The sequence below is a fragment of the Oncorhynchus clarkii genome, chromosome 17, assembly GCF_045791955.1.
Source record: "Oncorhynchus clarkii lewisi isolate Uvic-CL-2024 chromosome 17, UVic_Ocla_1.0, whole genome shotgun sequence".
NCBI classification, from domain to species: Eukaryota; Metazoa; Chordata; class Actinopteri; order Salmoniformes; family Salmonidae; genus Oncorhynchus; species Oncorhynchus clarkii.
In genome coordinates this window covers 34,622,735-34,639,377 of record NC_092163.1, presented here as the reverse complement: position 1 = coordinate 34,639,377, position 16,643 = coordinate 34,622,735, and the positions used below count along the sequence as shown (strand labels likewise).

The 16,643-nt window shown below is 42.0% G+C and overlaps 1 protein-coding gene across 2 annotated transcripts in view; it reads right to left on the bottom strand.

The window, feature by feature from the left end:
- Nucleotides 1-16,643, bottom strand: part of LOC139370742 (myotubularin related protein 14) — a 43,102-nt gene that overhangs the window by 11,820 nt on the left and 14,639 nt on the right. For both annotated transcript variants that reach the window (XM_071110410.1, XM_071110411.1), the window contains exons 5-16: nt 15,594-15,657; nt 15,318-15,440; nt 14,781-14,854; nt 14,272-14,342; nt 14,003-14,077; nt 13,184-13,250; nt 9,697-9,782; nt 7,557-7,633; nt 5,948-5,984; nt 5,420-5,490; nt 4,955-5,013; nt 2,773-2,911 (exon numbers count right to left, since the gene is read on the bottom strand). In XM_071110410.1, the coding sequence (XP_070966511.1) occupies nt 2,773-2,911; nt 4,955-5,013; nt 5,420-5,490; nt 5,948-5,984; nt 7,557-7,633; nt 9,697-9,782; nt 13,184-13,250; nt 14,003-14,077; nt 14,272-14,342; nt 14,781-14,854; nt 15,318-15,440; nt 15,594-15,657 (943 nt within the window). The remainder of the gene's footprint in view (nt 1-2,772; nt 2,912-4,954; nt 5,014-5,419; nt 5,491-5,947; nt 5,985-7,556; nt 7,634-9,696; nt 9,783-13,183; nt 13,251-14,002; nt 14,078-14,271; nt 14,343-14,780; nt 14,855-15,317; nt 15,441-15,593; nt 15,658-16,643) is intronic.

Genomic DNA, 16,643 nt, shown 5'->3' with positions numbered 1-16,643 from the left:
GCGTGCACAAGTTCCTAAGCTATTTCAATGCACTTTTATAGTCTTCAACTCTAAGGTGCTTTTTTGAGCTCTCCTGGCTGTTCCGTTAAAGAACTAGAACTGGCTTGGAACTGTCCTGCATCTCTGCCTTTACACAATTACTATTGTTGTTTACGCAATCCAGAAACAGTCCATTATAAAAATCGCAATATGGGTCAGGTGGGCATGATTTGAAAGCTTGTTCCATTGCCAACTAGTGAAATTAGCTAAATTATAAAATACGAACTTAGTGTTAGGTTTTCACAATAAAATTCAGAGAAGCAGAAAGTAATTTGAGTGTACAAGGAATGGAGTCATGAGTGCATTCAGATGCGTAGTTGTGGCAAAAGAAGAACTTTTTTTTTTTTTTAAATCACAATATGAACAAACAGGCTCATTCTGTTCAGGACAACGCATATTGTAACAGTACATCAAAGTCGTCATGAACGTTGACACTGTATATTACATTAGTTTTAAGATACAGAAATGTGAAGTGCACAATTTGGACATACAGGTGTTTGGCTTGCTTATATGACATCAAAGCAGTATTTATTATAATCCTCAATGTCTCATCTTTCAAAATACAGTACCAGTCAAAAGTTGACACCTACTCATTCCGGGGTTTTTCTTTATTTTTTTCTACATTCTAGAATAATAGTGAAGACATAAAAACTATGAAATAACTCATATGGAATCATGTAGTAACCAACAACAAAAGTGTCATTTTATATGAGATTCTTCAAAGTGGCCTCCCTTTGCCTTCATGACAACTTTGCACACTCGTGGCATTCTCTCAACCAGCTTCGTGAGGTAGTCACCTGGAATGCATTTCAATTAAACAGGTGTGCCTTGTTAAAAAGTACATTTGTGGAATTTATTTCCTTCTTAATGCGTTAGAGCCAATCAGTTGTGTTGTGACAAGGTAGGGGTGGTATACATTAGACAGCCCTATTTGGTAAAATACCAAGTCCATATTATGGCAGGAACAGCTCAAATAAGCAAAGAGAAACGACAGTTCATCATTACTTTGACTGACATTCAAGTCTTAATCGGAAAATGTCAAGAACATTGAACATTTCTTCAAGTGCAGTCACAAAAACCATCAAGCGTTATGATGAAACTGGCTCACATGAGGACCGAAACAGGAAAGGAAGCCCCAGAGTTACCTCTGCTGCGGAGAATAAGTTAATTAGTGTTACCAGCCTCAGAAATTGCAGCCCAAATAAATGCTTCAGAGTTCAAGTAACAGACAACTCAACATCAACTGTTCAGAGGAGACCGCATGAATTAGGCCTTCATGGTCAAAATGCTGCAAATAAACCACTACTAAAGGACACCAATAAGAATAAGAGATTTGCTTGGTCCAAGAAACACGAGCAATGGACATTATATTGGTGGAAATCTGTCCTTTGGTCTGATGAGTCCAAATGAGATTTTTGGTTCCAACCGTGTGTCTTTGTGACGCTGAGTAGGTGAACGGAACATCTCTGCATGTGTGGTTCCCACTGTGAAGCATGGAGGAGGTGTGATGGTGCTTTGCTGATGACACTGTCAGTGATTTATTTAGAATTCAAGGCACACTTAAATTCAAGGCACACTGCAGCAATACGCCATCATCTGGTTTGCGCTTAGTGGGAATATAATTTGTTTTGTCAACAGGACAATCACCAAACACACCTCCAGGCTATATATTTGACCATGAAGGACAGTGATGAATGCTGCATCAGATGACCTGGCTTCCACAATCACCCAACCTTAACCCAACAGATTATTTGGGATGAGTTGGACCACAGAGTGAAGAAAAAGCAGCAAACAAGTGCTTAGCATGTCGGAACTCCTTCAAGACTGTTGGAAAAGTATTCCAGGTGAAGCTGGTTGAGAGAATGTCAAGAGAGTGCAAATCTGTCATCAAGGCAAAGGGTGGTTAATTTGAAGAAAACACTTTTTTTGGTTACATGATTTCATGTGTTATTTCACAGTTTTGATGTCTTCACTATTATTCTGCAATGTAGAAAATAGTAATAATTATGAAAAACCCTTGAATGAGTAGGTGTCCAAACTTGACTGGTACTGTACATAGAGTTCTTTTACAGCATTTCCCTCACCAAAAATGCCCAATTAGTGGGAGGAATGGGGGCAACTTGTCACGCACGGGGTACGAATAACTGTCAGTCAAAGCCCATACAGAGCTGTGAAGTAGAGACCCTGAGAGCTCTGACGTCATGTATAGCATGTTAGCTGCCATTTTCAAAAGGGAGTGTTAAATGCTACAAACCTCAAAACAACTACACATTGTAGAAATGTCTTATCCAAATATTGAAAGCAGTTCATGTGAAAACTAAAAAAGGTTTGCAATGTGAAAAATAATGTCGAATTTACATTGTGTCATTTATTGACGGTCCTTAACTAGCCCCAGAGATAGGCTGTCCAAAGTCAAACCAATTTTGCCCTGGTCGCACACCAGCTGGCTGAAGCTATTAGCTAAATGATTTGGCTAACTCTTCCCACCTGCGAACACACACACGAGACGCATCAAACCACACTGAAACCAACTCACGTTTGAATTCAGTCATGGCTGCTAGCATATCTTAATGAACCAATTTAAAATGAGGCCAAATCAGGAAGTGCCATCACCCTTTAAAGGAATACTCATCCATGTGACATCCCTGATACATATAGGGGGAATATTCAAAAGTGAAAGGAAATGTTTTGGCTGGGGTTACACTGACTTCCAGAGAAACGGTGAGGACTCACCAGCTGGAGGCTCCCAGAGGCTGGCCGGAGAACAGGTCCACGGCCTCATTGGTGAGGCTGGAGGCTCCGCCCGCGTCCTCCGTGATCAGAGAGAAGTCACTGCTCAAACTGGTCACGCTGCCCCTGGCCTCCCTGGACTCTGCACCAATCACACGGGAGACATTGGTTAGCGGACAGGGCCTTGGACCAATTACAGAGGAGAGATTTGAGGACAATTATAGGGCACAGATTCCTTGAAGATACACTTTGGAAGCCTGCAGTTGGTTTATATGCATGTATAATACTAATTATACATTTTTATTAAACTTCTATAGCTCTTCTATTACAAAAATCATCTCAAACCGCTTGAAAAAGGAAAATAAACAAGAATCAAATGAAATAGCTGTATAAAAGAGCATGTCTGGATTTTCTGCCCGAGTTGAAAGTTTTGAATGTTTTAAGCCTTCAGATGTTGTGACAGTAATGAGGGAACATTATTGCTTTTGCAGAGGGAAGTGGTCAGTGACACAGATGCTACACTACAGGACTGTTCTGCTAGCACAGACTGGAATATGTTCCGGGATTCATCCACGGCATTGAGGAGTATACCACTTCAGTCACCGGCTTCATCAATAAGTGCATCGTTGACGTCGTCCCCACAGTGACAATACGTACATATCCCAACCAGACGCCATCGATAACAGGCAACAGCCACACCGAGCTAAAGGCTAGAGCTGACGCTTCAAGGAGCGGGACACTAATCCGGATGCTTGTAAGAAATCCCGCTATGTCCTCAGACAAACCCTCAAACAGGCAAAGCGTCAATACACCAGCTCTACTTCACCGGCTCGAACAGGTAAAGTGTCAACACACCGGCTCTACTAATCCTACTACACCGGCTAGGACGCTCGTCGGATGTGGCAGGGCTTGCAAACTATTATGGACAACAAAGGGAAACCCAGCCAAGAGCTGCACAGTGATGCGAGCCTACCAGACAGGCTAACTAACTTTTATGCTTGCTTAGAGAGGTGGTCAGAGACCTGGTAGTGTGGTGCCGGGACAACAACCTCTCCCTCAATGTGATCCAAGAAAAAGGAGACGATTGTGGATTACAGAAAAAGGAGGACCGAACACAACCCCATTCACATCAACAGGGATGTAATGGAGCGGGTTGAGAGTTTCAAGTTCCTTGGTGTCCACATCACCAACAAACTATCATGGTCCAAATACACAAAGACAGTGGTGAAGGGGGCATGACAACGCCTTTTCCCCCTCAGGAGACTAAAGATTTAGCATGGGTTCCCAGATGCTCAAAAAGTTCTACAGCTGCACCATCGAGAGCATCCTGACCGGTTGCATCACTGCCTGGTATGGCACCTGCTCGGCATCTGACCGTAAGGAGCTACAGAGGGTAGTGCTTAGGGCCCAGTACGTCACTGGGGCCAAGCTTCCTCCCTTCCAGTCACCCAAGTCATAGACTGTTCCCTCTGCTACCGCAAGGCAAGCGTTACCGGAGCGCCAAGTCTAGGTCCAAATAGCCACCCGGACTATTCACATTGATGACCCCCCCCCTTTGTTTTTACACTGCTGCTACTCACTGTTTGTTATCTATGCATAGTCACTTTACCCCTGTACAAATTACCTTGACTAACCTATAACCACGTACAATGACTCGGTACCCCCTGCCTAGTTATTTATTGAGTCACTTGTTTTATTTTTTACTTTAGTTTATTTAGCAAATATTTTCTAAACTCTTTCTTGAACTACATTGTTGGTTAAGGGCTTGTAAGCAAGAATTTCACGGTAAGGTCTACCTACACCTGTTGTATTCGACGCATGTCCTTAGCTTATGCAAACAATAGCCTATAATAAGCCTTTTGCCAGATACAGTTTATAGACAATATCCATTTAGGCTTATGCGTTCATAGCTTTGTGCATCATGTTGAGGGGACAAGACATAAAAGCGCATCACGTTTGCTATTTGCAGCTTTTCAAAAGTTTCTTCATAACATATCATGTATCACATTCATTTACATGATGCCTACATCAGAAATGTAGTGCACAGCAGGAACTCTTACAGGGTTCTTTAAAAAAAAAAAACATGTCTTAACATACCACCACTGTACTCAATGTATGAAATACACCTCTATCCTCATGTAACATATACTTAATAATGAACTATGTCTCCAGGGAAGCAACTTACTCAACTTGCAGAGGTCGTCCACTGTGAAATCAGTGTCTTTGAATTGAGAGTTTTTCCTCCTGTGGAAGAGAAAAAAGGATGAAATAATATACAGAGAGGAAGAAGAGAGCAAGAGAGAGACTGACACTGCTCAAAAAGAAGGAAAGAGAGAAAGAAAAAGATCAAAGAATATAGAAATGTGAAGGGGGAAAAAAAACACTGTTTGGTCACAGTCGGTTTTCGACGATGAAAGAACAGTGTTATTGCCCTGAGTGGCTGTAACCCTACAGTTGAAACAAAAAGAAGAGTAGCTTAAGGGTATAGTAAGGCCTATTCCCTGTATAGTCCACTACTTTAGACCAGGGCTCTGGTCAAAAGTAGTGCACTATATATTGGGAATAGGGTGCCATTTTGGGGGCGGACAATATATTATAGAAGTGCTTTAACATTTCAAATATCTCCGTTGATTCATGACATTTCACTCACCTCTGTTTCTTCTTGGCAGAGAACTTCTCTGAGACAATGTGCTTCAAAAAATTGAAGCAAAAAAAGAAAATCTGCCGGGAGGAATGAAAGATGAAGTTACATCTTACAGGTGTAAAAAAAAAATGGAAATTAAATGCATGACAAAATGCTGCCCCCTAGTTTTCAAAAACACCCCAAACAACTCACTTAAGTTGAGAATTGGATATCAGTTTCAGAAATCAGATAACATTTTACTCTCAACTTCACAAGCCATTATATCTACATTGGCATAGTCAATTAAAAAAAAACGAATTCAAGAAGACGACAGTGTTATAACTGTTTGAGGGCAATAACCATATTCACTAAATAGGAAAGTAATAACCAATGTTTTAATATTCCACACACAGAGCGAGAGCGAGAGCGAGAGCGAGAGCGAGAGCGAGAGCGAGAGCGAGAGCGAGAGCGAGAGCGAGAGCGAGAGCGAGAGCGAGAGCGAGAGAGAGAGAGAGAGAGAGCATGGCATTGATATTGTGTTAGAATGCAACTGACCTCCTCTCCTTTGGTGAGGCGATCAGGCAGCATATGACTGTAGAATCAACAAACGAGTATGATCACCGAATTCATTAAACAAATCAAAGAACACTGTTACATTTGATGATTAGCTACCAACACCAACCAACATATTTAAATGTCCAATGCATCCTTTTATCTCAATAACAAAACATTTTTGGGTAACAATCAAGTACCTTACATTGATAGTTTTCAATTGAAATGGTTAAAAATAATAATAATTAAAAGCTTCCCAGCAATTTCTCAAGCAAGAATTTTGGTAGGACTGTGTGGGAGTGGTCTGAGTGGGGAGGAGAAAACTGAAAATTAGCTATTGGCAGAGGTTGGGAATTCTTTCTTATTGGTCTATTAAACCTGGTGATGTCATCAGGCAGGCCAAAACTCCAAACCACCAAAACAGGCTGAAATTTCAGGCAGCCTTTTCAAACAGCTCTTAAACTAAAAAGGGCATTATCAAATTGTTACAGTCTTCCAACCTCATCGTGTGGAAATATATATATATATAAAATACACAGGACAATCACGTCTTTGACTGCACAGGGCCTTTAATACTTTCTCAATGTCTGTTCCTTTCTATTCAGCATACAGTTTTCTCCATGCACCTGGCGTTTACCTCATACAATGGTTACAATGTAAGTTTTACTTTCCAATTTCTATACTTGTTGAAACAAACAGTCCAAAAGAGCAAAGTCAAGACTAAAGCACAAATAGGGGACTGTTTAGAACATGTAATTTACAAAAAAAAGTACATAAATTACCAACTGACCAGTTGTCACTCATTTTCTCTTATCTCCAGCTTAGAACCTGAATTGACCATTATTAATGCTTTTACATTTAAAGGGAAAACAACAAATAAACTCTCAATGGGAGTTTAAGCCATAATGAAAGATTACACAAATCCATACATACCGCTGCATCATAACACTGATAGCTGGTAAAAAAAAGTCCAATTATTACAGATATTATTAAAGGGGAGAGGTTTGGTGTATGTGTGTGTGAGACACCCAGTTTATCCCTCGTCCCTGGCCGCAGTCTCAGAAGTTTGTCGTGGAATAATTACTCTATAGAGCCATCTCCGGGGCAGGGATTTTTTTTGTTAATATTTTTTTTACTCCGTTTGATGAGTTAAACTTTGGAGAGATGCACAGCGGTAATTATGAAGGAAAGCCTCGAGAGAGCGAGAGAGCGGGGAAGAGCGAGAGAAAGAGGGCTCCATCTCAATTCGCCTTTCGGCGATTCCTTGCATCCTATGTCCTCACCTCCTCAACTACCGTATATTGGAGGAGAGGGTCCAAAGTCCCTTCTCGCTGAATTTCTTCTCCAATGTGTTGAGAAGGTCAAGGAGAGAGAGAAGGCGAGAAATCAAGGAAAGATTCATTGAGACAGGGTACTTAACTTGGCACGCTCTACCCTCTCCTCAGAGTCGTCCTTCCTATAAAAGCTCTTTCCTCAATTATGCATCTCAAACACATCTGGGTCTGGTCACGTTTTGGTTTTCCCCTCCCCACTCAGACAGTCCTCGATTGCTGTTGTGAACACACCCCTCAGTATTACTAAGGAGTAATGGGGGTGTTGTGAGAATCCTTACCCAAAGAGGAACCAGTCGTAGGCAATTGTCAGATAGAGGATTTCAGTAGGCTCCAGGCTGGCGTGGACAGCACCATCCTATTAAAAAAAATACATTAAAAGATTTAACATGTCATTAAAAAAACTCCACGCAAATTAGCCCCGAAAGGAGACACATGTAAATGTGATACTTCTGGGTTTAAAAAAAAAAAAAGTATTCAGACCGTTTACTCAGTACTTTGTTGAAGCACCTTTGATAGCGATTACAGCCTCGAGTCTTCTTGGGTATGACGCTACAAGCTTGGCACACCTGTATTTGGGGAGTTTCTCAAATTCTTCTCTGTCAAGTTGGATGGGAAGTGTTGCTGCAGAGAAATTGAAGGTCCCTCCAGAGATGTTTAAATCATGTTCAAGTCTGGACTCTAGCTGGGCCACACAAGAACATTGAGACTTGTCCCAAAGCCACTTCTGCATTGTCTTGGATATGTGCTTAGGGCCGTCCTGTTAGAAGGTGAACCTTCGCCACAGTCTGAGGTCCTGAGCGCTCTGGAGCAGGTTTTCATCAAGGATCTCTGTACTTTGCTCCGTTCAGCTTTACCTCGATCCTGAATCATCCCCACAGCATTTTGCTGCCTCTACCATCCTTCACCGCTTGGCATTCAGGCCAAAGAGTTCAATCTTGGTTTCATCAGACCAGAGAATCTTGTTTCTCATGGTAGGAGTCTTAAGGTGCTTTCTGGCAAACTCCAAGCGGGCTGTCATGTGCCTTTTACTGAGGTGTGGCTTCCGTCTGGACACTCTACCATAAAGGCCTGATTGGTAGAGTGCTGCAGAGATGGTTGTCCTTCTGGAAGGTTCCCTTCTCCCCCAATGGCGCAGTTTGGCCGGGCGGCTAGCCCTAGGAAGAGTCTTGGTGGTTCTAAACTTTTTCCATTTAAGAATGATGGAGGCCACTGTGTTCTTGGGGACTATCAATGCTGCAGACATTTTTTGGTACCCTTCCCCAGTTCTGTGCCTCGACACAATCGTGTCTCGGAGCTCTACGGACAATTCCATTGACCTCATGGCTTGTTTTTTTCTCTGTCAACTGTGGGACCTTATATAGACAGGTGTGTGTCTTTCCAAATCATGTCCAATCAATTTAATTTACCACAGGTGGCCTCCAATCAAGTTGCAGAAACATCTCAAGGATGACCAATGGAAACAGGATGCACCTGAGCTAAATTTTATGGCTCATAGCAAAGGGTCTGAATACTTATGTTAAAAAAGTATGTTTTTAATTTTCTGATAAATTAGGGGGGAAAAAATCATCTCCACCTGGCACAGCCAGAAGAGGTCTAGCCACCCCTCATAGAAGAAACCTAGAGGAACCAGGCTTAGGTTCTGGCCTTTCTAGGGAGTTTTTCCTAGCCACTATGCTTCTACACCTGCATGGCTTGCTTGTATGGGGTTTTAGGCTGGGTTTCTGTACAGCACTTTGACATCAGCTGATGTAAAAAAGGCATTATAAATAAATTTGATAGGTTTTTAATCTATTTTTACTTTGTCATTATTGGGTATTGTGTGTAGATGGATCCAAAAGAAAATCTATCTACTTTAGAATAAGGCTGTAGCTTAAAATGAGGAAAAAGTCAGCGGATCTGAATATTTTCCCAATGCACTGTACCTACCAGCTCTCTAAAAAGTCAGGCCAACAATACTTTCCTGTGGATATTTTGTAAAAAAATTAAAAGTGGCTGAAGAACAAACCACAGACAACCGGTAGAGTGACTTGTTCAAATCCTCGTACATTAGAAAGAGTAGATTCTGGAGGTTTCTAAAAACCCTTACCAAATAACTCTTTCAATTTAAGTGATTAGCTCTATTTCAACTGGCTTTTCTAGTGTTATGCAGTGGGTCTTGAATCTTAATTCGACTTGCGTGTTAAGACAAATGGGAGGGGCATCGGGGGTGAAAGCAGATGAATTCATTGTGGAATTCCAGAAAAATGTATTTAGAAGTGCCTTTTGAATTGAATTACAAAACTGATATCTGAGTGGCGGTGGAGTGTGTGTGTGTGTGTGTGTGTGTGTGTGTGTGTGTGTGTGTGTGGGGGGTGATAAAAGTGGGATAGGAAGGAAAGAGAGAAACAGGGTGATGGGAATGAGAGCGAGAACACTTACTGCCCACAGTGAGAGCCGCAGGAGGGACACGAAAAGAGGCGTCCGGTCCCAACCAGATATGCAGTGAACCAGGAGACCGCTCTCATCTACAGGGCAAATCAAATCACTGATTAATCAGGCTGTCATACACAATTAGTTGGCATACACAGCCTGAAACATTAGTGCATAATCAGTAAATGTTTCGTACAAGCCAGAATGTTGATTAAAATTACATTTGAATTTACTCTACCGATTATCTGTGTGGTTGGTCTTTCAGCAGGTTGAAATTTGAGAAAAAAAATCTCCACAGGAAAGTATTGTTGACCTGACGTTTTAGAGAGATAGTAGGTTTGCCACTGCTGATTGCGAGGCAACGTTCCTTCTGTGATTCTGGTGGCTCGGCTATTGCTTACATATTGTGCAAGTATTTGCATCGCGTGTGTCAGTAGACTGAAAATACACACCAGAAATACAGTGCCTTGCGAAAGTATTCGGCCCCCTTGAACTTTGCGACCTTTTGCCACATTTCAGGCTTCAAACATAAAGATATAAAACTGTATTTTTTTGTGAAAAATCAACAACAAGTGGGACACAATCATGAACTGGAACAACATTTATTGGATATTTCAAACTTTAACAAATCAAAAACTGAAAAATTGGGCGTGCAAACTTATTCAGCCCCTTTACTTTCAGTGCAGCAAACTCTCTCCAGAAGTTCAGTGAGGATCTCTGAATGATCCAATGTTGACCTAAATGACTAATGATGATAAATACAATCCACCTGTGTGTAATCAAGTCTCCGTATAAATGCACCTGCACTATGATAGTCTCAGAGGTCCGTTAAAAGCGCAGAGAGCATCATGAAGAACAAGGAACACACCAGGCAGGTCCGAGATACTGTTGTGAAGAAGTTTAAAGCCGGATTTGGATACAAAAAGATTTCCCAAGCTTTAAACATCCCAAGGAGCACTGTGCAAGCGATAATATTGAAATGGAAGGAGTATCAGACCACTGCAAATCTACCAAGACCTGGCCGTCCCTCTAAACTTTCAGCTCATACAAGGAGAAGACTGATCAGAGATGCAGCCAAGAGGCCCATGATCACTCTGGATGAACTGCAGAGATCTACAGCTGAGGTGGGAGACTCTGTCCATAGGACAACAATCAGTCGTATATTGCACAAATCTGGCCTTTATGGAAGAGTGGCAAGAAGAAAGCCATTTCTTAAAGATATCCATAAAAAGTGTCGTTTAAAGTTTGCCACAAGCCACCTGGGAGACACACCGAACATGTGGAAGAAGGTGCTCTGGTCAGATTAAACCAAAATGGAACTTTTTGGCAACAATGCAAAACGTTATGTTTGGCGTAAAAGCAACACAGCTCATCACCCTGAACACACCATCCCCACTGTCAAACATGGTGATGGCAGCATCATGGTTTGGGCCTGCTTTTCTTCAGCAGGGACAGGGAAGATGGTTAAAATTGATGGGAATATGGATGGAGCCAAATACAGGACCATTCTGGAAGAAAACCTGATGGAGTCTGCAAAAGACCTGAGACTGGGACGGAGATTTGTCTTCCAACAAGACAATGATCCAAAACATAAAGCAAAATCTACAATGGAATGGTTCAAAAATAAACATATCCAGGTGTTAGAATGGCCAAGTCAAAGTCCAGACCTGAATCCAATCGAGAATCTGTGGAAAGAACTGAAAACTGCTGTTCACAAATGCTCTTCATCCAACCTCACTGAGCTCGAGCTGTTTTGCAAGGAGGAATGGGAAAAAATGTCAGTCTTTCGATGTGCAAAACTGATAGAGACATACCCCAAGCGACTTACAGCTGTAATCGCAGCAAAAGGTGGCGCTACAAAGTATTAACTTAAGGGGGCTGAATAATTTTGCACGCCCAATTTTTCAGTTTTTGATTTGTTAAAAAAGTTTGAAATATCCAATAAATGTTGTTCCACTTCATGATTGTGTCCCACTTGTTGTTGATTCTTCACAAAAAAATACAGTTTTATATCTTTATGTTTGAAGCCTGAAATTTGGCAAAAGGTCGCAAAGTTCAAGGGGGCCGAATACTTTCGCAAGGCACTGTACATCCCAACAAAACCATATACACCACCGTTCCATAGTTAGCTTTTCTTTCAAAAACAAGGAAATTTCTATTTTTTTCCCCCATTAAAAAATCAAATTGTTCAAAAATACAGTGTAGACATTGTTAATGTTGTAAATGACTATTGTCGCTGGAAATTTTTAATGGAATATCTACATAGGCGTATAGAGGCTCATTATCAGCAACCATCAGTCCTGTGTTCCAATGGCACATTGTGTTAGCTAATCGAAGTTTATCATTTTAAAAGGTTAATTGATCATTAGAAAACCCTTCTGCAATTATGTTAGCACAGCTGAAAACTGTTGTTCTGATTAAAGAAGCAATTAAACTGGCCTTTAGACTAGTTGAGTATCTGGAGCATCAGCCTTTGTGGGTTCGATTACAGGCTCAAAATGGCCAGAAACAAAACACTTTCTTCTGAAACTAGTCAGTCTATTCTTGTTCTGAGAAATTAAGGTTATTCCATGCGAGAAATTGCCAAGAAACTGAAGATCTCGTACAACGCTGTGTACTACCCCCTTCACAAAACAGTGCAAACTGGCCCTAACCAGAATATAAAGAGGAGTGGGAGGCCCTGGTGCACAACTGAGCAAGAGGACAAGTACATTAGAGTGCTTAGTTTGAGAACCAGACGCCTCAGAAGTCATCAACTGGCAGCTTCATTAAATCGTACCCGCAAAACACCAGCCTCAACGTCAACAGTGAAGAGGTGACTCCGGGATGCTGGCCTTCTGGGCCATTGGAACACAGGAGTGATGGTTGCTGAAAATAGACCTCTGTACGCCTATGTTGATATTCCATTTTAAAAGATCTGCCGTTTCCAGCTACAATAGTAATTTACAACATTAACAATGTCTACGGTGTATTTCTGATCAATTTGATGGTATTTTAAATGGACCAAAAAAACGCTTTTCTTTCAAAAACAAAGACATTTCTAAGTGACCCCTAACTTTTGAATGGTAGTGTACCCACCGGCTCCCTTAAAACAATACTTTCCTGTGCATGTTTTGTCCCAAATTGCGAGCGGCTGAAAGACAAACCGCACAGACAACCAGCAGAGTAAGGCTGTATACAGCAATTCATTGTGTATTACAGCCTGATTAAATCAGACAACCAAATGAGAAACAAAGGATTGAACCAGGTTTTTATAGCGACTAGTAAGTGATGAGGATTTAAACAGCACAATGGCAACAGCCTTTGGTCTTCCCTGGGTCAAGTTTGATTTTGGAGGCCTACATCTCAGGGACCCTCATTAGACGACCATATGAGATATGATATGACTTACCCACTCTTTACACCATGTTGATTTTACTCCCTGACAGAAAGAAGAAATTGGTTACAGCCCCCAAGGAGCTTTAACCAACACGCGGGCACACACACACATACTGACCGTCGCTGCTGATGATGTGAAGCAGCAGCTTCAGGTAGTTCTGGGTCTGATGGACCAGGTCCCAAGACTGAAACACAAGGACAGAGAACACATGAGGACTTTCAGCACGTTTTCACCGGGGGTGCATCCAGCACGTCACTAATGTTCAGATAGAAATATGCTATGTAGAACAAACATGCCTCTCTGACATTTGGAATAAGGATTCATGACATTTCTATCTGCAACGTTTGCCAAGTGAACGTGGCCCTGGTGTGGCGACTACATCTCTTATTACCTAAAATATGCATTAAAACAAACTGTCTTACAGCAGCGGTTTTCTAAAATCTCCTCAGGGACCCCCAACCTACTCACAATTTTGTTGTAGCCCTGAACTAGCTCACTTGAGTTAACTAATCAAGGGCTTGATAATTAGTTGACAAACTGAATCAGGTGTGCTCGCTCTGGAATGGATTAAATACATGAAATGGCTGGGGGTCCCCGAGGAGAGGTTTGAAAACACCCGTCTTAGAGAATGTCAAGACAACATAAGAAATTAATGGTCGGCAACCATGCCGTTCCACAGCCAACAGAGGTCACTGTGAGACCAGTAATACTGTGGCACAATCGGAATCACATTTCACTGAAGTATAATTGGAAAGTTAGACGTACCTGATATGGTGGTCTAGTGGTTTGGGCCACTGCCTCCGACACACATAAACACGTGTTGGCATAAGTTCGAATCCAGCCTAGTGCCCTGTGATACAATCTCCTATCTGTCCTTCTCTCCCTATCAACAAAACTGAGGAAATACTCATAAGAGGGAGAAAAAAAAAGACTAACCTGATATTCACTCCAGTTTATACTCAAGTTCTTGGTAAAGCACGCAGGGATTGTCAAAGGAGCATCCACAAAATCCTGTCAACAATAAAAATAGTACGTTTCGAAATTATTCATCTGGATGAACATATGATACATCACAATCTGAGATCAGAAGACCATAGAATGACTAGAATGGGTGAGGACAGTTAAATTGCCTAGGTTTTAGTGTCCTTTATCCCTTATATTAACTATATTTCTATGCAGGAAATGTTAAAAATCGACCGGCATACCTGATTCCAGTTGAATACTAGTCCCTCGGCGGTGTAGTCTCGATCTTTGTAGTCCTTAAAGAACTCACACCCTGGAAGCACAGAGAGAGGGGTCCGGTGTCACGATACAACTGTATGCATTGAGAACAGTACAGGAACTCTAGCTATCCAGTCCTGGGTTCAAATACAGTTTGAAATCTTTCAAATACTTTTAGTGCTTTAGCCTGCCCGGTGTGGCAGATGGGTGGAGTTTGCGTCACCCATAGCGCCGGTCAAACTCAATCAAGCCCAGTTTAAGTATTTCAAATGATTGCAAATAGCATTTGATCCCAGGTCTGTAGCTATCTCTCTGGGGAAGACGTTTATTAATAAGATGTAGAAACGCATTGTAAGGCCTAGTTACTGTCATCTACCTAACACTAGATTTATTAGTCAAGACTGCTGAAACCTGTTTTCCTAATAAAAAGGAGAATATTTTGACAAAGAACTGAAATGTAAACGTAGCTTGGGGTTGAAAGAATTGTCTTTACCCGGGTAAGGCACAGAGAGCAGGGTGAAGTCCGCATAGCGTTGGGCCTTATCCACCTTCTCAGACGAGGTGACACTGGACAGAGAAGAGACGAAGATAGGGGACGATAAAAAATAAAACCGGTAAAAGTGGAAAAGAGAAAGAAAATATTCAGGAGGTGATGAAAACCGTACGTGTATACATGACATGATGCCTGACTTAACGGTCAGTGACACATGTACACACAGCTGCACAGCCGGCGAGCCATACACAGTATGTGAACAGACAGACACACACACGCCATGCACTCACACACGTCAACATTACATCACAATCATACAAGCACGCAGGCAGGCAGCTACATAAATACAGACAACACACACACATGCAAAGGTCAACGTCCAAACAAGTGTACACTTGTTTATTACATAACATAAAGTCACCATAAGGCCAACATGAGCAGGATCCAATGACCCAGAACAGATCCCACTGTGTGTGTATGTGTGTGTGCAGGGGGGGAGAAATAAATTCAGAGTCCTGGCTGTGAGCTGAGACTTACTTAAGGCCAAACTTGACCTTCTTGTTCTCCACCATGAGGTCACAGATGTAGCGCACAGAGAGGTAGCGCAGCAGCTTGATGTCCAGACCCCGCACCTTGTCAAAGAGCTGAGAGTCCCCGTTCCTGTAGCAAGGGGGAGACGGGATGGAAAGAAAGAGTTCAAAGAAAATGTTAGACGTCATCCAATGACCACAAAAATGTACGGGGCATATAGAGCATTCAAATAAGGCAAGGAAAACAAACAACCGTCACGGGATCGCGTGAGAAGACACCAACCTCACACTGTCGTCCTCTGGAACCTCTGGCTCGGACTCTGCCCCCCACGTGTCATCAGTACCACCTAGAGGGGGAGAGAAAAAGCGAATGAGAGAACGAGAGATGCGTCACTACCATATAATTCTTACATGCTGAACAGACCGGACACGTCGCGTGCACGAGCATTGCAAAATAAATGTAGAAATCCATGTTATTTAATTATTGCACCCACACTGCTCACGAGCTTCAACGAGCGTCTGCGTTGCCAAGGGCTAACATATAAGTCATTCCTATTTCTGAAGCAGATCGCGCTGCAAGTCCTGCCTCTCCCATCTCCTCATTGGTTTATAGAAGCAGGAACCCACGTGCCATCTCCTCATTGGTTATACCCATATGGGTGATTGACATCTACACTTTCATAGTATTTCAATCACAATAGAAGTTCAAAGATGAAAAGGCCTGGAAGGAGGAGAGATGACTAGAAACGATTCGGTTGACCGTTTTATTTGTGGATTAATTGTCGGAGTAGAGGACCTTGTGCATTTCAGGTAAAAACAACAACTTAATGTTTATATCCCAGAACAAATTAGCTAGCAACAGCAAGCTAGCTAAATAGGACAAATTAGCTAGCAAGTGCAAGCCAACTAGCTAAATTGCCATACATGTTTAATGCTTTTCGACCTGTCCGCAAATTATCATTGGTTTAGAGTTTGTTTTGATATTTTAACCTGCGTGTCGTGATTGCGTTTGGTGTAGGGGGACAAAATACATGTATGCGCGATGGCGCACGCGCACAGCCGGTTTGTTTTCCGTGTAAAAGTGGATTCAACGAGGACACAATTGAGGATACTTCTCTCATAGGAGTTGAATCGGGAGTGTTTGTAAGGTGTTTTAGATCTATTTCAGAATGTATGGGGCCCTATGGCACTACTGACAAAACCACAATATGACCATCAACTACTAAACTAAGGCGAATGCAGGCAAGAATGTGGCAATAACGGGCCTGTTTGTAAGGGGGTCATATAAACATTGCCCAATTTTGTTAACAGGCAATGCTAATAACAGGCGTAC